Source organism: Capra hircus, chromosome 14 (assembly GCF_001704415.2).
Source record: "Capra hircus breed San Clemente chromosome 14, ASM170441v1, whole genome shotgun sequence".
Lineage (NCBI taxonomy): Eukaryota > Metazoa > Chordata > Mammalia > Artiodactyla > Bovidae > Capra > Capra hircus.
Genome location: NC_030821.1, coordinates 37,840,183 through 37,863,379, shown reverse-complemented (window position 1 = coordinate 37,863,379; position 23,197 = coordinate 37,840,183). Strand labels below are relative to the sequence as shown.

The window sequence follows — 23,197 nt, the reverse complement described above, 5'->3', positions numbered from 1 at the left end:
CCTTCCTTATTCTAACAAATTCAAGACCCTTGGGGGGAAGAATGGCATTGATCATTTTCTACTGGGCTTATTGGCTGAAGTGGACAATACAGGGCATAATACACAAGGCTGAGCTACAGTTGGAAGTAAGTTGCTAGGTCACGTATTTCTTGAAATATGCCGCCCGTCTCACGTAGCAGCTGAATCACGGCTGATATGGTCTGCTCCCCAATCCCGCTCATGGAGTGTGTGCAGGACCCAGGTGGCCACACCTGACAGGCTCCAGGAGTCCACACAGGAAGTTCTGATGTAAATAGCACCACAAACCTTGGCTACCTGGCTTCTCAAATTCTCTGACTCCTGACTGGCAACGAAATAATAACAACAGAGAGGGCTTCCCAGGTGGCTCAGTGGTAAAGAATACACCTGCCAAGCAGGAGACACAGGTTTGATCACTAATTTGGAAGGAGGAAATGGCAACCCACTCCAGTACTCCTGCCTGGAAAATCCCATGGACAGAGGAGCCTGGTGGGCTACAGTCCACGGGGTCACAAAGAGTTGGACACAAGTTGGTGACTAAATCACAAAAATAATAATAGAGTACGGAGCTCATGCTCATCATGCTCCAGAAACTTACGGGGAATCAACTGTTTCAGTCCCATGAAAGGGGACTCCCTTTCCCCTGGGACACCCCTGGGCCTGTGTGTGTGCGAAGCTACAGCAGGGGCGCCACCGTCTCCCCCACCTACATTCTGGGCACAATCTAACAGAGCTGTTGGGGACAGGTGAGAAGTGGGGACACAAACAACCAGAGACTGCAGTGGGGGTGACAAGGTGAGGGTAGGAGGGAGGGTGGTGCTGAGAAGCCGGGAAGGGGTGGGTGGGTGAGCCACCTGCATGCAGAGACAAAAGGGAGGACCCCAGGGGCTCCTAGGAGAGGAGACTTGACCACTTCCTGGCCTGGGCTGGAAGAGTTCCCACATTCACAGGGCAGGGTGCCCGGGACTGGAGGCGCCTGCTAGGGGGCTCGGAACCTGACTGCTGGCTGCTTTTTTCATTCCAGACCTCACCTCCAGATCCCTCACTCATCCATCGTTCCTCTTTGCCCCTTCTTCCTCGGACAGATTAACAGTTGTTCTTGAAAAATTACATCTAGGAGGGGAAGCAACTTCATAGTTTTATCCTGCGTATATGAAGGCAGGGGCTTCCCTGGTGACTCAGCAGAAAAGAATCCGCCTGCCAAGTAGAAGATATGGGTTCAGTCCTTGGGCTGGGAAGATCCCCTGGAGGAGGGCATGGCAACCTACTCCGGTATCCTTGCCTGGAGAATCCCATGGACAGAGGAGCCTGGTGGGCTACAGTCCATGGGGTCACAAAGAGTCAGACACGACTTAGTGACTCAACAACAACATAGTGACTCAACAACAATACGAGGGTGGCCCCAGCTGTTAGTATTGTTCAGCCAGTTAAGGGCACAGGCCTGAGCGTAACATGGTGGGACCAGGACACTTAAGCTGCTCCTCACCTGGGTGGATCCAGAGGCCCTTGGGCTTGTCAGGACCCTGTAGGACACAGAGCAAGAAAACTGGGCCAGGCCATCTAGGATGCTGGGGGTCTCAGGCTCCTGTGAGCTTACGGATCAGCTGTTACGGGTTGAATTTTCATCCTCCCCAAATTCCTATAGTGAAGTCCTAACCCTCAATACCTCAAAACTGACCTCCTATGGACTCAGGGTGGCTGCAGATGAAACAGGTTAAGATGAGGGATGAGATCATATCAGAGGCCTTCTAAAAGGGGAACTTGGACAGACATAAATACACACAGAGGGAAGATGGTATGAAGAGTCACAGGGACAGATATGATAGTGAGGGCAGAGTCTTCAAACCAAGCATTGCCAAAGGCAGGTGCTTCCACCACTGGAAGCTAGGAGAGCAGCCTGGAACACACACGCCCTTGTAGCCTGCTGCTACCATGATCTTGAATTTCTAGCCTCCAGAACTGAGATGATAAATTTATTATTTAAGCCACTCAGCTTGCGGTCCTTTGTTATGACAGCTGTGGCCAACTAATAAACCAGCTGGAGCTGGGCAGAGGCGAAACAGAAACATCCCTGCGGTAAGCTGGAACTATCTGAGCATCTTTCGAGCAGTGGTTGCAAAGAGTCGGAGACAAGTGAAGTGACTGAGCATGCACACACGCTAGCCACGGGGAGTTTAAACCTCCAGCACAAGGGCTCAGTCCAGGCAGCCAGTTATCTCTGGCTGAGTTGCTGCCCTCAGCTTGTAAGCTTGCAGGGACCTGCTTAGAGAAGTGGCTGATGCCTCAAAGTGCACACACGTGTGCACACACACACGTGCCTGCACACTCACCACGTTCATCAGGTTCTCATGGTCCCCGCTGTGCGGTCTTGGCTTCTTTTCTCTGAAACAGAAAAGGAAACGTGGCTGTAATACCAACGTGCTACCTAAAATCAAACATACACTCCCCTTTCCTATCCAAACTGTATCAATACTTAAATCTCTCTTTTGATAAAGAACCGAGTTTATTTTACTGAGAAACCAGAAGCCAGACAACTTACCCCTCCTCTGTAGGCAGCAGGGGTCAAGTCCTAGCAAGGGGCTAGCCAGCTCTCTTGCCCCCACTTCCTCCAGGAGTAGAAAATACAAGTTAACAAGAGAACTGGGGGCAGTTTCTTGAGTAGAAACTGTTTATATCTAGAATACTCGGATGATTTCTTTCTTTCTTTTTTTTTTTTTAAGGAAGTCCAGACAGTTCTCATGTCTTCATTTTTCTTAATTCAGTCTTTGCAAAGTCACACACTGCCAGGGGATTGAGAAAATAAGGAAAATACAACTTTTGGCTTGTTGGGAAGGGTACATGCTCTCAGGATGAGTCATGTGTACTTCCAGACTATGGAAAAGTCCATCCAGTAAAAATAGAATTTATTTTTATTCAGGAGAGGCTAAAGAAAGCCATCAGTACTAGAGGTTACCTTTCCCATAAATGTATAAGGCAACAGTGACACCTAGCGGGAGCATAAATAATTACAGAGACAGGCCCTCCCAGGCCCAGGAGAGTTGACACTCCTCTCCTCCTGGGTCTTATTTCTTCATCTTCCTGGCCAGCGGGACGCTATCCCAGCTCAGGAGACCTCGGTCCGAACCGGCACTACTTGAGTTCAGGGACTCCAGATTTTCTCTTTTTGACAGAGACTTCAGTGCAGGAAGCCATATCCAGACTTTTAAATGACACTTGGCAACTCTCTTCCAAGGTTATTGAGAAGAGTTCGGAGGAGGGTTGGCTGCCAGCTGGTCTGCTCTGGTTGCCCCAGTAGCAGCCAACTCACCAGAGAGCGGCATATGTTGTAACAATGTCTGAACACCTGGAAAATCACTCTGGCTTCGGAAGGACTCTGTTTCTGTCCAAGCAAAGATCCCCCCGCCACCCCAGCTTTTTTTTTGGTGGGAGGGTTACACATTTTATACGAAGGAGTCAAGAGAGAGAGAAGTGCAGTTCTAAAATAAGACAAGATGGTTATTTCATACACAGAATGTTTCTCTTTTAGAAAAATCTGTTTCTTAAGAAACTGCAGTTCTAGATTACACGTCTTTAATAAAATGACCCCTCCACAGCTACAGAGCAGCAAAAATTCTCAGTAACTCTCAAATGGTAGCAAAAAAGAGTGTGTTTAATACACATCATGCTTAGATTTCCAAATGTCCACAGATGGAAAGAGACAATATAAATTTAGACATGGGTGTGCTCATGAGAAGAGCTTTCATATATAAGGTCTCTTCCAGTTGCTCCCCGGGAAAACCAAAATGGCCTTTCATTGAGCTAATAAAAAGTGTCCTGGGCCCCTTTGCAGGAGAGAAGGCAGTTAATCACAGGAGTGCAGTGGGATGCCATCCATCACAGGCTTTTTAATACAGAAGGTCTTCTAGGTCCCAGGAACGTGTTATTTTAAGGCTCCAGTAGACACACATCACTCTCACCTGTCGCAACTGGAACACAGAAAGAGGAGGAAGGTGATGAGGAAGAAGGTGGCCACAGATGCCAGGCTCCCCAGCAGGATGACCTGTGCTTGTCCCTCGATCAGCAAGCTTCCCTCGGACCCCATGGTGGGGGCGGGAAGTGGCGCGGTCTGCGGCAGTCAGTCAGTCCTTCCAAGGCGGCGACATGGGGGCAGAGGGTGGCGTCTTCCTGCAGAGAGAACAGCTTGTGTTTTGACAACTTCTCAGGAGAGGTGCTAGAATCTGGTAGCAAGTTCCTGTTGGGGAGGGGCTAGATGGGAGCTGGGGCTGGGGGCAAGTCTGAGCAGATCAGGGAGGTGTGTAAAGAACGCATTGGACTCGACCTGAAACAAGTACCCCTCTGTGGTCCGTGCTTTTGTTTTCTCACCCAAAACGCAAAGCAGGAGTGTGTGGTGCCTAGCTCTGTGTTTGAGGCCACAGATGTTATTTTTGTAAGTTTGGGGGATAGATTCTTAATGTTTTCAAGTAAGACTCCAAGTCTTTTTAATTATTACTTTTCACTTTTAAATATTTAAATAAATACAAAATATTTCACCTGGAGAAAATCTGCTGAAAAAGAAACAAATAAATACACGTATATTTGGGTTCTTTTTTCCCATAGAACACTGTAAACCATTTATTACAGCTTTCACAAAAACGTAGCTTGCTACGTTTTTCTTCCCCACTTGAATCCTCAACTCCCCAAGCCTGCTTCTCTCCGAGAAGGTTTAAGGTCAATACAATTAATGACACAGACAGTCTTTATACTCACCTTCAGAAACAGTTACCTGTTCTGAGCCTATGACTTTATTTTCAGGGCTGGCTTTCATGAAAGTTTGTAAGCATTCAGTCTACTTTCAAGACACTGGAAGAAAGTCTGTGCTGAGAACACATCACCAGCAGCAAAGAAGCCTAGCTATAAACAACTACAAACTGAGGGTAAGAGCTGTCCCTAGGACACTGTAGTACCTGGCACTTAGTACCTGGTACATGGGGGCTTCCTAGGCGGCTCTAGTGGTAAAGAATCCGTCTGCCAAGGCAGGAGATGTAGGAGATACAGGTTTGGTTCCTGGGTCAGGAAGATCCCCTGGAGAAGGACATGGCAACTCACTCCAGTATTCTTGCCTGGAGAATCCCATGGACAGAGGAGCCTGATGGGCTACAGTCCATAGGGTCGCAAAGAGTCGGACATGACTGAAGTGACTTAGCACACGTGCAGTCAAGTGCTGTCCTCATTTCATTGCTGACACAAGCCTGTGAAGAAAGCATGACTAACTCCCATTTTTCAGACAAGGAAGCTGAAGTTCAGGCACTAAGTTCCCCCACGATGTTGTCAGGTTCAGTGGCAGCGGAGGACCTGAGTCTAGCCAGCTCTGACTCCGGCACTTGTGGCCTCTGCCCCTAGAGGGCGCTCCTTCTCACTGGGGGCTATTGCTCCCAGGTCCAGTGCGTTACAAGGCTTCTAAATGAAAACAGCCAATGAGCTTTGCGAAATATTTTAAGATTTAGATTTTGAAAAATAGAGCACTATTTCAAATTAATGATTTGCTTTCTCATCAGAGCTTATTAAAGAACAGTTGCTTTGTTCAATTCTAGAACATTTCTCACTTACACAGCCTTAGCTTCATTCTCAAGTTATGTGAATAAAGTCACCAAATAAATATTTGTGTCGTGACAATTCAACAGAACTCAAAACACTTTTTAATAAAAAGGCTGGTTGATATTTGTATTTCCATTTGCTCCTTGACAGAGCTGGGACTATGTAGCCATCCACTGAGCAGCTACATCAAGCCTGCACCTGGGCAGCTTAGGGAGTGCACTCTGGTTCAACCGGAGAAAATTTTCTCCAGGTGAAACATTTTGTATTTAAATATTCAAAGGTGAAAAATAATAATTAAAAAAAGCTGGAGAAAAAGAAATCGTATCTGTAAGTATGCAGAGAGAATTCTAGGAGATGTAACTGACTGCTTTCTATACAGCCTTAAACCAACACGAACACATCCTAAAGCTCCATAAATACATAAACGTACAACTTCCTGGGTAATAAAGAACGGCATTCTTCCTGCGTTGGCTATATATTATACCTGTGAACGCTGCAAGCATACTGTCATGGATGGTCCTGTTGTCTTTGCCTGTTTGCCCCTGGACAGCTATAACTGAAGAGCACTTCTCTTATGATTCGTTGCAACAATGAATAATTCACTTTAAACTTAGGCTACAAATTGGCATCAGAGTAAGTTATTAAAATACATTCAAGCAAGCACATAAATCAATAAATGTTTATATCCAGGTCCATGCGTAGCACATTTTAAGAGGCACAAACAAAGAAGATTCGTTGTGCAGGCATTTGTGTGTCCTTTCTTTCATTTGCTCACTCATTCGTACAATGATTAATCAGTGTCTATTTATAAAGCGCTAGGTCCTTAGAAAACAGTTTCCTTAGTAATTATTCAAAAGCTACATATCCATCCAGCAAGCCCCTCTCTCATCTCTGTGCACGTTTCTCTTCCTCTCTCTCAACAGGGGGAGGCGATATAATATAACATGGTGAGAAGGCAATGACACCCCACTCCAGTACTCTTGCCTGGAAAATCCCATGGACAGAGGACACTGGTAGGCTGCAGTCCATAGGGTCACAAAGAGTTGGACACGACTGAGCGACTTCACTTTCACTTTCATGCATTGGAGAAGGAAATGGCAACCCACTCCAGTGTTCTTGCCTGGAGAATCCCAGGGATGGGGGAGCCTGGTGGGCTGCCGTCTATGGGGTTGCACAGAGTCGGACACGACTGAAGCGACTTAGCAGCAGCAGCAGCTCTGCCTCGCAGAGTAGTGTGGGGAGAAGAAGGATGAAAGCGGATTACTACCCGCGACTGTATAAAGGATGTAACTCACAGAAAATGTGTCAAAACTCCTGGCTCACCACCCTTCCACTAGAATCTGCAGAAAAGCTACTGAAAGTGAAAGTAATACTTTTTCCAAAAGTTCTCCTGGTGCACACAAAAAAATGCCACAGTGAAAAGAAAGATCCGGTGTGTTTCTGAGTCAGATATTATAATACACTGCAATCCCCCAGGGCAAGGGCTCCGATTGTGTGGGCGGCCTTCACCTCTCAGAAACTTCTGCATGCAACAGAAGGAGCCACACGGTCACAGCCCTGGTTGGGAGTGTGGCGGGAGCCCCTACCCTTGCAGGGGCCAGCAGTGTGTGTGAGAGGTGTCTACACACACATGACTTCTAGGCGGGATTATTCTTGTTTTAGAGAAAATCCACACCACTGTTAACTCTTGTCTCCTAGTCCTTTCTGGTCTTCTGTCTCCATAATTCTGCCCATTTCTTCTGGCTTATCTACTATGAGACGTGACTGCCTTCCCGCCGTGGGTGTTCATGGCTGCGCTCTCCGGTGTGCAGGGAGACTACCTCTACCCCTCCCAGTGTGTGTAGCTAGCCCATTCCTCCCCCGTCTGTGTAGATGCACACGTTTGGCTTCCATGTTGCTCCTTCTCAGTGGGGACGGGAGTGGAAGCCCTGTGCTAATGGTCCAGGGCTTTCCAAGAAGTGGAATGGACTTTCCTGCCCAAGGCTGGGCCCTCACACACTGGTTTCACTGAATTTAAATGCACTGAGCAGGGGTCCTTCATTCAGTTCATCTTGAGCAGCGGAGCCATCCGCATCCTTACCAAAGGTTGAAGAATTCTCTCAAGAGTAGCGACAGGGGGAGATAAAACAAGGCACAGTGTCTGGGAAGTAAGGAGTCACCCTGAAAAGGAAGGGTCCCCCAAGGAGTGAGGCTTTCCTATACCTTACACTCTTTGCCAGGGTCCACGTGGAAAAGATAGTCCAAGGCTGATGCTGTTACTGGTCTTGGGGACCAGCTTCTGTGTGTGTGTGTGTGTTTAGTTGCTCAGTTGTGCCTGACTCTTTGCAATCTCACAGGCTGTAGCCCACCAGGCTCCTCTGTCCATAGAGTTCTCTAGGCAAGAATACTGGAGTGGGTTGCCATTCCCTTCATCCAGGGGACCTTCCTGACCCAGGGGTTGGACCCAGGTGTCCTGTATTGAAGGTGGATTCTTTACCATTTGATCTACCAGGGAAGCCATGGGGACCAACTTATTCTCTCCTAATTCCTTCATCAAGTAAGATGTCTCCTGAGCATCCTGAATCAAGCCATATCAGCAGAAATACATGAACAGTTTGGGGTGCTCTCTCAGGATTTTTTCAAGGAGATATTTAAGCTTATTTCTCTAATTCTCTTCCTACCTATTACAATAAAATTACATTCAATTATAGAATGCTGTCTTTTCAAACAGCATCCCATTGTCAGACTTCATGTGTAAATATTTTATGAGTTATTCAACATAGGGGAAAGCAGGACAATTCACTGACCTCAGTGAACATTTATTAAGACACCTGAATGTCCCACTAAGATATGCTGCAAAAGATCATATTCGTGAAATAGCAGGTTTAGCCTAGCACTTGTACATCAACTCTTTCTCTTTTAGAATAGGCTTTACCGTTTGCTGCACTAATACACCATTCATGACCAGCTATAATTATAGTATTGCTCTTTAAGAGCTTCCCAGGTGGCTTAGTGGGAGATGCCAATTCAGCAGATGCAGGTTTGATCCCTGGGTCGGGAAGATCCCCTTGCAGAAAGAAATGGCAACCCACTCCAGTATTCTTGCCTGGAGAATCCCATGGACAGAGGAGCCTGGAGGGCTCCAGTCCACGGGGTCGCAAAGAATTGAACACGACTTAGGGACAGAGCACGCATGTGCATATGGGCATACCCACCCACCCATCCACCCACACATTGCTCTATAAAAGGCACTGGGATCCTTCTACCCCTCAATTTCAGACTACTGTGGCAACTTGTCACTTGGCCTTAAGAAAGGTCGGTGCTTGAGTTTACAGGACTTCTGTTGGGGATTTTTTTAGAAGTTGTGCTGGATAATTACACTATTTTGGACTGAAAACTCCAAAATTTCTCATACTTTTATATCCATTCATTTCATGGTTTAATCAACGAGCAATTCGATCTTGAGAAAAATCCACAGCCTTTTACTTTAACATGCCAGTTTCAACCACAAGGGGGCAGTGTAATTCTATTCTCGGCCCTAATCAGCAGGCTTCTGCAGAGACCTGCTATTCTTGCCGTTGGTGCCTCTGCTGAGCATTTTAATTGTCTTCATTAGCCTAGACCATCAGCCACTCCGATCAAGTCCAACAAAGTAGAAAAACAAAAACTGGGTGAAATGAATGAAAGTTGCAGCCCAAATAATAACATGTGCATGCTCAGTCGTGTCCGACTCTGCGACCAGTCCGTGGGATTCTCCAGGCAAGAATACTGGAGTGGGTTGCCATTTCCCACTGCAGGGGATATTCCTGATCCAGCGATCGAACCCACATCTCTTGAGTCTCTTGCAGTGCAGGTGGATTCTTTACTACTGTGCCACCTGAGGAGCCCAAATATCAGCTATTTATTTCTTTAGCCAAACACATTTAACAGGTAGATTCGGATACCTGCAAATTCTGTAACTAATAATTGCGTCGAGTTGGGATGGCCCATGAGATTAGCTCGGAGAAGGCAACAGCACCCCACTCCAGGACTCTTGCCTGGAAAATCCCATGGACAGAGGAGCCTGGAGGGCTGCAGTCCATGGGGTCGCTAAGAGTCAGACATGACTGAGCAACTTCACTTTCACTTTTCACTTTCATGCATTGGAGAAGGAAATGGCAACCCACTCCAGTGTTCTTGCCTGGAGAATCCCAGGGACGGGGGAGCCTCGTGGGCTGCCGTCTATGGGGTCGCATAGAGTCGGACACGACTGAAGTGACTTAGCAACAGCAGCAGCAGCAGCAGCAGTGAGATTAGCTACGGCTCCTTTGAAGCTGGCTGAGGTCAGTAATGATGGTCATTATCATTTTACAGCTGTCCTAGTTGACTCATAATTACACATGATGGGAACCACCTCCACGCATGACCCCTCACTGATGCTGAAATAAGGAGATTGAGGACCCATCCCCATGGATACGCCTCCTTCCTGGTTGTCACCAGGTGTGGGAACCATGCAGTAAAATGACACTTTACAAGCAACAGATTAATCAGACACATTTAACAAGGGCTGAGGACTGAAATTCTCTGCTGGGTTTCTGTCCTATGAAGCAGGTGGAGGTGCACAGGCTGCGGTGGCAAGAACCCCTCCACAGAATTCTCCCGTTCCCTGAAAGACTCTGAAGCTAAAGTATCTGAATTGAGTCTCTTCAGACTAAAGGGGCCCTGCTGTCAGTAAGTTGTGTATACTGAACTCCACAGGAGAGTCAAACAGGACTGCTGTGAACAAGGAGTCATCTCAGGCAACGCCTGCTGTCCATGGGGGCCCTGCTAAGACCCAAGGGTCTCTGCCAAACCAGTTGCTGTAAAGATCATCCTGCTTCTCTCTTTCCCTGAGTCAGGGGGAAACACACCCAAAGAGCAGAAGACAGCAAAGGTCTCCAGGGTGAGATTTTCTTGATGGTTTTCCTGAATCATTTCACCATCACTCTGGAGCAGTATCTTGACATTTCTTCCTTCAGCAACTTGGAGCACAAGAGAAACACTTGACGTCAGCAAACTGGCCCTGCCATCAAGGTTCGCTGCTGCTGCTGCTGCTGCTGCAGGAAGACCCGAGCGTTCATCCCCAGGGCAGGTTATCAATCTTGCAGGCCATCTGTCAGCCTAACCTGATTTCATCCTGTACACACCAAACCTATTGATCCCCACAGGAAATGGGAAATCTGTCCCTCTGAGGGGTGTGTGTGTGTGTGTGTGTGTGTGTGTGTGTGTGTATCTCATTTCCAAAATACACTAAACTTACATTACAGAATATAGTTTACTGCTTATCAAAGTCCTGCCACCATTTTGCTTTTGCCTTGAGAAAAGCCAAAAGGCGAGTGACTTTGGTGGTTAAGGAATGCCTTCTAAGGTTACTGTTCTTCATATCCTGACTTGGAAACCAATTCCCAAGGTTCATTTTTTATTTTCAAAAGTAAATCTCATGAGAGAACAGGAGAGGAGGAAGGGGGAGAGAGAACGATTTTGACAGACTGGGTGAGGAGCGCAGGTAAGGGGTCTTCAATTTGCATAAGCAAGTTCTCTGGAAGGAATGATGCTAAAGCTGAAACTCCAGTCCTTTGGCCACCTCACGCAAAGAGTTGACTCACTGGAAAAGACTTTGATGCTGGGAGGGATTGGGGACAGGAGGAGAAGGGGACGACAGAGGATGAGATGGCTGGATGGCATCACCAACTCGGACGTGAGTCTGAGTGAACTCCGGGAGATGGTGATGGACAGGGAGGCCTGGCGTGCTGCGATTCATGGGGTGGCAAAGAGTCGGACATGACTGAGCGACTGAACTGAACTGAACGGTCTTTTTACAAAGTGTGCAGTTGGACCTTTTGGCTCTGATTCTTCCTGTCTTGCATGTTTGCTCTGCTGATCTGAATTAAAAGTTCCCCGAGGGCAGACACATGTCCATCTCACGTCCCACCATATTCTCAGTGTCCCCATGAGCTGGGATATAGGACCCAGCCCAGAGATTTTTACGTTTCTGCGAAAGGAAGATTCCCCACCTGACTCTCAAATGGCAAGTTTTATGAATAATTTATCAGGTCAGGAAGAAAAGAAGAATTAGAAGAGATGAGCACACCAAGCAAACAATCGAGTAAGCCAAGGGTTTAACTGGCAAATCCTGTTCTGGAACGAACAGAGACACCTGCCTTCTTTGTACTCTCACTGAAGCACCTGGATGGTTCTTGACAAAGGCCTTCGGAGATGGTAAGAATTAGAAGAAATTCTTTTTCTCAGTCTTCTCAAATGAAGCTGAGGGATACGAGGAGTTCAGAAGCTGGCAGGCCTGCCTGCCTAGCTGGTGGGGAATCTCCATGGTGCGGCCTCCATCCTACACACGAGCAACTGGCTTCTCCCCACATGCCCCCTCAGGGCCCTGAAGGGGCCAGGCTTGAAATAAAAAACACAGCCATCTCCACCGTGTTCATAACCCTCAGGTGTCCACCTGGCTGGGACAAGCACAGACAGGTGAGGATATGGGAGCCCTGCCATCTTCCTGGTGAGCTCAGCTTCATGCTATGGTGACTGGTTCTCAGTACCGGAGAGAAGAACACTCATTCTCCGCTGGTCTGCCCACTGCTCACTCCCAGTCTCATCATCGTGGGCCTTCCTTCCAAGGGACCTAGAGCACTTTGCAGCCTGGCACCATCCGCTTTGCTGGAGCCCGGTGGGGATGTGGTGTTTACACACAGGGCTGGTTTACAGAGGTGAGGACTTTTATTTATTTCTATTTTTATAATTTATTTTGTTAAAGTACAGTTGATTTACAGTGTTAATTTCCACTGCACAACAAAGTGATATAGATACACACACACACATTCTTTTTCATATTCTTTTCCATTATGGTCTATCCCAGGATATCGAATATAGTTCCTTGTTCCTCACACTAGGACCTCGTGGTTTATCCATTCTCTATATTATAATTTGTATCTACTAATCCCAAACTCCTAATCCAGCCTTCCCCACCCCCAGCCCCCCTCCCCCCATCCTCCCCCCCCACCCCCCGCCTTGGCAGCCACAAGTCTGTTTTCCATATGAGGTCAGGACTTTTAGATCTCACTCTGTTAAGCACCACGTTGCACTTTTTATTTGGTTTCGGATGCTCGGGGGATTTCAGCTGCTTTTTTTCATAACAGTAAAAGACCTAACCAAGAAAACCCCCGCAACCTCTTTGTTGAGAGGTTCAGAAATTCACCACGTGACCTAAATGCCTCTCAAATCCTCCACTCATGGATCATGATATTTAAAAGATCAAACTCATTTAACACTTGGACTGAGGTTGGACAGCTAATTATACATGCTCTAGTGTCTGTCACACCCCAGTTAGCTTTTACCACGCCCTCACCTAACCCGGCTACTGCACGCAGACGGTACAACAAAGGATGCTTACCCTGGGAAAAGGGAAACTTCAGGATGGAAGAAGTGGAATTTCAGAGATTAGAATGAATTTAAGCCACGTCCCAGAGGAACCCTAGTTCATAGTGCTGGCTTCCTTGTGAGTTAGATCAACCACACCCTCTGATGTACCCAGATGTGAGCGCACTGACTTAATATTATGCCCAGGCACTAGCAAGACGACAGCTCGACTTACTCCTCAGCGGTTAACATATCAGGGCCATCTTTTACTCTCATATTTCCCACGTTAAAAGCAAATAATTTTATTTAGTTTTCGCTGTGCTGGGTCTTTGTTGATGTGCGGGCTTTTCTCTAGCTGCGGAGAGTGGGGGCTACGCTCGAGCTGTGGTGTGCTTGCTTCTCATTGTGGCGGTGGCTACTCTAATTGGGGAGCAGGGTCTTAGGGCATTCAGGCTTCAGGAGGTGAGGCACCTGGGCTCAACAGCTGTGGCCCACGGGATCTTCCTGGACCAGGGATCGCACCTGTGTCTCCCACACTGGCAGGCAGATTCTGTACCACTGAGCCACCAGAGAAGCCCTCATCTTTCCTACATTTTAAAAACATTAAGGATTCTTTAGATTATAAAACTGGTCAACAAAATATGTTCCATTGACTTCTAGAAAGCAAAAATCTGCAAAAAAACATCCCTGCAGGTTACTTGTCAGTGTTCCCGGAAACTACTCAGGGCTGGGGAGACAGAGCGACGGCTTGATCAGAATGAGTCAGAACTCGTTATTTGAAAATGTACGTTCTCGAGGCTCATCATCAAGGCTTTCTGCTGGAAGGGTGTGGGCAGTGGGTGCCGATACTCAAGGAGTATGGCTCCCCAAGCCCCTTGTAGAAGAAGCGACAAGGTCATGGTCTTTGCAGAGCAGAGCTTCTCAAATGGGGGTCCTGGAGCAGAAGCCTCATCATCACCTGGGAACTCGTTAAAAATGCAGAATTCTGGACCTTCCCTGAGGCGTATGAATCAGAAAGTCTGGGGTGAGGCTGGGCAAGCTCTGTTTTCACAAGCCCTCCAGGTGACGTGATGCATGCTGAAACTGGAGAAGACAGTTCTAGGACAGTACCTACTGCCTCTCCAGAACACCTGGGGATCTTGGTAAGCTGCAGATTCTGAATCCTGTAGGCTATTATTATTATTTTTTTTAGTTTTACTATTTTTTAATTGGGGCTTCCTAGGTGGTGCTTGGAGAAGGAAATGGCAACCCATTCCAGTATTCTTGCCTGGAGAATCCTATGAAGAGGAGCCTGGTGGGCTACAGTCCGTAGGGTCACAAAGAATTGGACATGACTAAAGCGCCTTAGCACACACACAGCACACACAATTAAAGTACAGTTGATTTACAATGTTGTGTTAATTTCTGCTATACAGCAAAGTGACTCAGTTTTATAGAGATATATATATACATTTTTCATATTCTTTTCCATTATGGCTCATCTTAGGATATGAATATAGTTCTCTCTGCTATACAGTAGGACCTTGCTTATCCATTCTACGCATAGAAGCTTGCACCTGCTAACCCCGACTTCCCACCCGATGCCCAACCCTCTCCCCCTTGGTAACCACCAGTCTGCTCTCTTATATTCCTGTGAGTCCTGCATTTCTGCCTGGCCCACAGGCAAGGTCTAGGCTGCTGGTCTGAGGGTCATGGATGAGTAATTCTAGTGCAGATTCCCTCTTCCTTAGCTAGGGTTGAAGGGTCATCCAGCCAGATCCCTGTGCTGAAACCTGACCTTCATCTTACTCAGAGTTATGTGAGATGAAGTCAGAGCTCCAGCATCTCTGGAGCCTTCTTGATTCCCACAGAAGCACCCACACACAAGGCCGCTCTCTCCAGAGTCTAACGAGATGGCAGCGAGTGGACCAGTTGCTGGTGCGTAGAGTCACAGACCCAGCTCCCACTCCATTCCTTCCCGCAGCATCACTGTGTGGTCTGAAATGAGCCCAAACCTCCTGTGCCTCCGTTTCTCTTTCTGAAAAGTGAGGTCACTTATAAGGTTTCTTTCCATCTCTGAGATCCTTTTATAAAAGAAGTTGGTGATTCCTAAGCTCTGAGACACAAATCCTCAGTGTTGTGGCACGTCCTTTCTCTGGTTTCAGGGTGCAGTGGCTTCTCTTGTTGTGGAGCACGGGCTCCAGAAGGGCTCTGAAGTTGTGGTGCACAGGCTTAGTGGCCCCTCAGCATGTGGGATCCTAGTCCTCCGACCAGGGATTGAACCTGTGTCCCCTGCATTGGATGGTGGATTCTTTTTTTTTTTTTTTTTGGAAAAAAACAAAACAAAACTTTACTGAGTCACAGCCAGCTGTAAACATGTCACTGTGAGAGCACATGGATGGTGGATTCTTAACCACTGGCCCACCAGGGAAGTTCCCCTTCATGTGAGGTCTTTAAGGTCAGTGTCCAGGGTCAGAAGTAAATTCCGACAAGCCCTGAAACATCAACAGCACTTCTGACAACACTGGGCTTCCCAGGTGGCACAGCAGGTAGAGAACCCGCCTGCCGATGCAGGAGAAGCAAGCGAGGTGGGTTCGATCCCTGGGTCAGGAAGGTCCTCTGGAGGAGGAAACGGCAACCCACTCCAGTAGTCTTGCTTGGAGAACCCCACAGACAGAGGAGCCTGGTGGGGTATATATAGTCCATGGGGTCACAAAGAGTTGGACGCGACTGAGCGCGCTCGCATGCTGGGAACACCAGCACTGCACACTGGCTGTAGGGCTGACGGAGAAGTCTCTTCATGTTCTCATTAATGTCCAGTTGATACATTTACACAGTTACGATTCATATTTATAAAAGTCTTTCAACAAAATGCGAGGATCAAATCAAAATATGAAGATGGGCACACACAGGTATGGAAAGAGAAGATGCTGCTGCTGGAAGCTGCAGAAGCTTTTTAAGGCATTTGCCCCGAATTAGGAAAATCTTACAGAGAAAAGTTTGAAAGTGACCCATCTAATTTCCAATCTCAGTACTGGATAAGCCTGAGGTGATTCCAAAGTGACAGAACATCCTGGAGGCTTTATCTGTCCCTATTATTGAAGATGCTCAGCTCTTTGAGTGGGTTTCATTGGTCTCTTGACCTCCAACAGTTCTTACTCTTTGATTCTAAGGCACAAGCTGTATTTTACTCTTTGACACTCCATAACTCATTGAATGAATAATTGGTAAATATCTACTCTGTGACAAGCACTGCTTCATCTTCTAATCACACCTTGAGTATGAGATGACACTGGGCTGATGCAATTCAGTTGTAAAATTCAACTGGCAAGAGGTCAAAAATCTCTAGAATTAAGTATCTAATACATAGGGCTTCCCTAGTCGCTCAGATGGTAAAGAATCTGCCTGCAATGCAGGATACCCAGGTTGGATCCCTGGTTGGGAAGATTCCCTGGAGAAGGAAATGGCTACCCACTGCGGTATTCTTGCCTGGAGAATCCCACGGACAGAGAAGCCTGGTGGGCTGTGGTCTCTGGGGTCGCAAAGAGTCGAACACGACTGAGCAACTAACACTTTCATTTTTCCTAATACAAAGATATATTTTGATTAAAGATGAAAAACAACTTACCACCGAATTACAAGCATGGGAAGTTAGGAAAAAACAGAGCCAGAAGTCCTTTCACTTCCACCATGTTGCATGAGAAGCCACACCTAGTTGCAATAATTGTAGCGTGATTCTGTTCGGCTTGGCAGCAGAGGCGCCACCGCATTAATGCAGCTGCAGTGCCCTTGGACTGATGCTGTTTCAAGCTGAGAACTGCCCTCATTGTGTCTAGTGGATTCCAAAGACAGCCCTTGCATGCTCACAGGGTGGACAGGACCGCTTCCGGGCGCCCACGCACACACTCATCACAGTCAGGGTCAGCCAGCCACTGAGGATGGGTCAGATTCAAGGACCTGGGAGGGCACCTGTAAAGACTAACCCCTGCTTCTGCTGACCCCTCACCCGGAATGGAAGAAAATGGCTTTCACTTTACAGTTAAAGCAAAGCTTAAAAAAAAAAAACAAAAAGATGTTCAGGAAAGAAGTGGCACATGCATTTAAAATCCCATTAAGGCATATGTGATGGAGCGGAGCAAGTCACCTGGGGAGGAGAAGGGAGGGAGGAAGAAGGTGAGAGGGCTGAAGGCGCTGTGTGTGGAGGGGGCAAGGCGAACAGACTCCGCGCTTTTCTGGAATTCTCTTCGGGTTTACCACTCTGTCTACAGCTGACCTTACTCCATGGGTTACTTTGGGAGTTTAAGAATGATGTCTGTATGTACACGATACTTCAGTACATCTATTTTCTTCTCCTCCTTTGCTCAACTTTGGGAAGATACCACTCTGTTGATGGAGGTAGGGGAGGTGACTGTACGAGAATAGAAACCCCTGTGGAGATCCTGTTCTTACAAAGTGACTAAACATGGAAACTGTCACGTTCTTTGGACGAGGTCCCTGTTCATTAAAAAGGCTGTTAATATCATGACAGCCAAACACACTTCGAACCAGATACAACAGGCAACATGGAGTATTTCAGAAAATGCGGTAAGAAGATTTAAGATGTCACACACAACACACACATCCACACACAACGGACTATTACTCAGCTGCAAACAAGAATGAAATAATGCCATTTGTGGCAACATGGATGGACCTAGGTATTATCATCAGGCTAAGTGAATTAACTCAGAGAAGGACAAATACATGCTATCGCTTACATGTGGAATCTAAAAAATAATACAAACGAACCTGTATACAGAGTAGAATCAGACTCACAGAGAAAACAAACTTACAGTTACCAACATGGAAAGCAGGGGTTGAGGGGGGATAAATTAGGAGCTTGGGATTAACAAAGATATACCGCTAAGTGTAAAATAGATTAGCAACAAAGATTTACTGCATGGCACAGAGAAGTAGAAAACAATCTGAAAAAAACCCACATATAGCTGAATCACTTTGCTGTACATCTGAAACTAATACAATATTGCATATTGACTATATTTCAATTGAAAAATCTTGTTTCAAAATAAAAGGCAATGCGGGGTAAACTGCAGGGTCCTGAGTAGAGACATGACAAGTATATCTCACTCGTGAGCACGAGAATGTTTTCTCAACTTTGATGGCTGAGTGTTCTGACTAGGGCCCTACTGAACAACTAGCCTTGACTGGTATCAGAGGGCGTGGCCTCCAGGCCTCCATCTATCAGCCCCACTGGTCTCACGTGGCTTCCTTCTCAGGCCACGTGAGAGCATCAACCATTGTACAGATTCCCCCCCAGGACTCCTCGGTCCCGCTCACAACACCTGGGACACGTGTTACACTGCTGATGCCCGGGCCTGACCCTCAGATATTCTGGCAGATATTCAAGGCCCAGGGGCTTCCCTGGTGGCTCAGAGGGTAAAGTGTCTGCCTACAATGCAGGAGACCTGGGTTTGATCCCTGGGTTGGGAAGATCCCCTGGAGAAGGAAATGGCAACCCATTCCAATACTCTTGCCTGAAAAATCGCATAGACAGAGAAGCCTGGTAGGCTACAGTCCATGGGGTTGCAAAGAGTCGAACACGACTGAGCAACTTCACTTTATTATTCAAGGCCCAAGAATTTGTATTTTTAACGTGTGTCCTAAGTGATCCTGAAGTAAGCAGTTCACTGAAAACCCTGGGCTCAGAATTTGTTACAAGCCCGAAGGGAATCCCAGTGAGGTGGGAGTTACTTTTCAAGTCTTTAGACATTCAGAATTACTCAAAACTAACATAACATTGGAAAAGACCCTGATGCTGGGAGGGATTGGGGGCAGGAGGAGAAGGGGAAGACAGAAGATGAGACGGCTGGATGGCATCACCGACTCGATGGACATGAGCCTGAGTGAATTCTGGGAGCTGGTGATGGACAGGGAGGCCTGGCATGCTGCGATTCATGGGGTTGCAAAGAGTCAGACACGACTGAGTGACTGAACTGAACTGAACTGAACATAGCATTTGGCCAGGGGAATCACTGTAGATGGAATTAGGAAAGAGTGAGAGGAACATCTGTATGAATATGGCTTCTACAAGCTGTATCGTTTTCATTGGCTCATCCTAGGAAAGGAAAAATCTATTCCTGTGTTGGAGTCCCAGCGGGCAGGGGTAGTGGAATTCTGCAATCCACTGGGAGCCCTGTGCAGGGCATTTTCCTCCTTACAATGCCACGTAGCTAATGTGATTATAAGACCTAATGAACTGAGACTAATGCAATTTTGAAAATCTTCATAGCTAATGAAAATCACATCTTCTCCCTTAAGATTCCCCCCTCTTTTTTTTCCTGTTTGTAAATCATGAATGAAATGAAGTCATGGGTTAAGGCTGTGTTTAGGATAAGTCTTTTATAATTTGTACTTTGACATTTTAAATGTCACAGTGGTCTCCAAGTGGAAGGGTTACATTTGAAATTTACATTAGATGCCAATAAAATATAAACTTTTTGGAGAGACCTAGAATATGGATTTATAACACTGATATTTAAAAGAGAGTTGTTTTTCCTGCTAGTTCAAAGAATTTTGTATGTCATGGTGTCAATGTGTCACTCTGCCTCAATTTTCATTTTTTTTTTCTTCTTGAAATTAGAGAGCAATAAAATGAGAGCTAATATCAGGGTATGGCTTTGACCTCACCCCACTGCTCTGTCCTATGTTTTTACCCTTTTTGGGGAAGGAACATTTCAAAGGCATAAAATTGAGAAGCAGAGGAGTGGCCTAAGGTGAAATGGAAGATTGGGAGAGGTACACCTTACACACTGTGGTAAATTCAGGAAAAGGTCCCAGCCACCTCTACCTAACTGACCAAGTTACTCAATTTTAACTGTTATTTGTTAATAAAAGAAACACGATATTTATGGAGTATGCGTGCATGATAAGTCGCTTCAGTTGTGTCCAACTCTTTGCGACCCTATGGACTGCAGTCCACCAAGCTCCTCTGTCCACAGGGTTTCTCCAGGTAATACTGGAATGGGTTGCCATGCCCTCCTCTGGGGCATCTTCCCGACCCAGGAATCAAACCCATGTCTCTCATGTCTTCTGCATTAGCAGGCAGGTTCTTCACCACTACTGCCACCTGGGAAGCCCAGGTAAAACTATTCAGAACTTAAAAAATGGAATGTGGGAACTCAAAGAAACGTCGCACCTGGAGTCGAAAATTTGCATTTACTCTTCTCCACCACTGAGACTGTGAGCAGCTCTGATTGTACTAACAGCACAGACCTCTGGAGATGTCTCCCCAGAGATGTGGAGTGTGCACTGCGTAGCCATAATAGCACCTCTGTAGATGCGGACTGTGGAAATAGAACAGTGGACTTTGATCCTGAGAAAGCCACTGTTTATTTCTCATGCTTCTACTATAGGAAAACGTCAAGAAAAATAGAAAATATACTTAGAAAATGGAACAATAAGGTGTGTTTTCTGGACAAGAGGAAAACTCATTTAGAAAAATCGAAGTAGTCACACCTATTTATTGCTATTGGGAAAATAAGTTAGCATTTATCATTTTAGTTCATTAAATTAAAAAAATCTAAGCCAAGTGGCTTCATTCCAGTTCTTTTGGTAAACAGTTATTTCTAATGGTTATGTGATTTCTCAACACTAATTATAAAACAGTACATTATTATACTTTAAATTTAAGAGAGTCTTTTTTACATTATTTTTCTTAAGCTTTTCTCCAAACTCTCTGAAATCCTAATTCATCCAGTTTTTTAATACATTGTCATGTTCCTCATATTACATTAGGAACAAGCAAATTTTAGTGACACCTGGTCCACTGGCAGCCACTGACACATTGTGCTTCATCTTACTGAGAACATGACTGAGAATAATCATATGTGTGATATATATGATAATCATATGTAGAATATATTAATATTTATTAATATATACATATATGTGTGTATATCTAATTATGGTCTTGGTTTGCATTTCTTTCATGACTAGTGATGTCAAGCACTCTCATATACCTGTGGGCATCTCTATGTCTTTGTTGGAGAAATTTCTGTTCAGGCATTTAGTCCATTTTTTAATTGAGCTCTTTTACTACTGAGTTATAGGAGTTCCTGATATACTCTGGAATATAATATAGTGCAATATGAAGTAATATAATATACTATGGAATATAATGTATTCTGGAGCTCCTTTCCAGATATAAAGTTGGTAAATATTTCCTCCCTTTCCACAGGTTGCCTTTTCACCCTGTGGCTCGTTTTCTTTGTCATGCAGAAGATTTTTTTGAGTTTGATGTAATTTCACTTGTCTATTTTTACTTTTGTTGCTCTGCTTTTGGTGTCATATTCAACAGATCATTTCCTAGACCAGTGACATGACTTCTGATAGATTTAGTGTCAGGTCTTACACGCTAAAGATTTCAATCCATTTTGAGTGGATGTGTGGGTATGGTGTAAGATAAGGGTGCAATTTTATTTTTTTGCATGTGGATATCCATTTTCCCCCAGCACTATTTGTTGAAGAGACTATCCTTTTCCTACTGTGCAGTATTGGCAGACTTGTTGGAAATCAATTAACTGTATATGTGCAGGTTAATTTCGGGGATTTCTACTGTGTTTCATTGGTATATATGCCTGTTTTATGTCAGTACCATGCAGTTTTAATTATGTTTGCTTTGTAATGTATTTTGAAATAGGAACCTGAAGCTCATCACAGGATGAATTCATAAAGAAAATCTGTATATGTATACAGTGGAAAATTATTCAGCCTTAAAAACAGAAGGAAGTAAAAAAAGCAGAAAGAAATCAGATTCTTTACCCATATAGATTATTACAAAATAGTAAGGATCTGGAAAAGAATGAATATATGTATAACTGAATCATTCTGCTGTACACCTGAAACTAACACATTGTTTATCAACTATAGTCCAATTAAAAAAAAAAAAAACCAGAAAAAAAAAAAGAACAATTTTGGATGTTCTGCGACACTCACTACCACAAGTCTCTGATTCTGTAGCCAGGATCCAAGATACCAAGGTGTATGCTTCCAGCGCAGTCCCCAACTAGTACAGCTCCCCCTGACTGTGTCATAGTAGCTACCACCGTAAGATCAAGCAGGGCGGGGATAGGCTAAACAATAAAATTCCAGTCTTTCACATTATTATCCAAGTTCTAATTGGATGCCTTTTCCCCTAATTTGTCATTGGATATGGCTTTTAGATGAACTGAAGGCTACCTTCTTGCCAATGCAAACTGGAAGACAAATATCCTCTATCTTGCGGCTGACATTGTCCACTGTCATGGGCTAGCGGGTAGATTGGAAAGCAGCTGAACCCATTGACTAATTAACATCATAAAAGGTGTCTATTATCAAATATTAACAGAGGGAACTGTCATGATTTATCTGTATTTTTCTGTAAAACTATGAATTATATTGTTCTATTGTGTAGTGTATAAAGCTTTGTGTGATAAACTCAGAGATTTCAGTGCTTAGAAGGTTTTTTTTTTTTTTAAATCCTGGTAAGTTAGCTTTCTTTTTCTTATAAAAACTAATATACATATAAAAATCATATTTCCTTTTCTCTGGCTGGAAGCTAAATGCTGTAATTATCCTTCAATTATAGCAATTACCTTAGTCTAGCTCTTTCTTTCCTTTCTTTACCACCAACCCCAATTACAAGTTTTTTATTTCACACATTTTAAAGTCTTATAGAAGTGTTTTTATTACAATAACTTCAATATTTCTTAGAAGCGGATCTTAATTTCTAAATATTGTATATATGAAGCTTTAAATTTAATTGCCATGTACTATTCCTTTAATGATTTAAAAAACTTTCAATGTCCAGATGCATTTTCAAAAAGCAAAGGATGAAAGAAGGAAGGAAGAAAGGAAAGAAGGAAGATCTTCTCACTAAATTAATCTTTGGGATCATAAGTTCTGATCTCTACTCTAAGAGAATAATGAAAAGCATATTCAGATGATATATGAGATGCAGACTAAGATGATTAAAATCAAACTAACTTTATCCTAAAGGCTACAGAGAATTCTTAAATTCTTATAAATTAGAATATTCAACCCTGGCTATACATTAGAATCACTTGGGATACCTTTTACAACATCCTAATGCCCAGGTCTAAGCCCAGAAATTGATTTAATTAAGTAGAGATTTGGTCTGGATATTTATAGTTGTAAATGTGTCCCCAGAACCTCTGAATATAGTTTGGGCTGAGAATCACTCACCTAGACTATTCATTCATAC

The 23,197-nt window shown here is 45.0% G+C and overlaps 1 protein-coding gene across 2 annotated transcripts in view; it reads right to left on the bottom strand.

Moving 5' to 3' along the window:
• PAG1 (phosphoprotein membrane anchor with glycosphingolipid microdomains 1) overlaps positions 1–23,197 on the bottom strand; it is a 159,177-nt gene that overhangs the window by 18,632 nt on the left and 117,348 nt on the right. For both annotated transcript variants that reach the window (XM_005689126.3, XM_013969305.2), the window contains 2 exons: positions 3,975–4,182; positions 2,349–2,400 (listed from right to left, as the gene is read on the bottom strand). In XM_005689126.3, coding sequence (XP_005689183.2) covers positions 2,349–2,400; positions 3,975–4,099 — 177 coding nt within the window. In that variant the 5' untranslated portion in view covers positions 4,100–4,182. The remainder of the gene's footprint in view (positions 1–2,348; positions 2,401–3,974; positions 4,183–23,197) is intronic.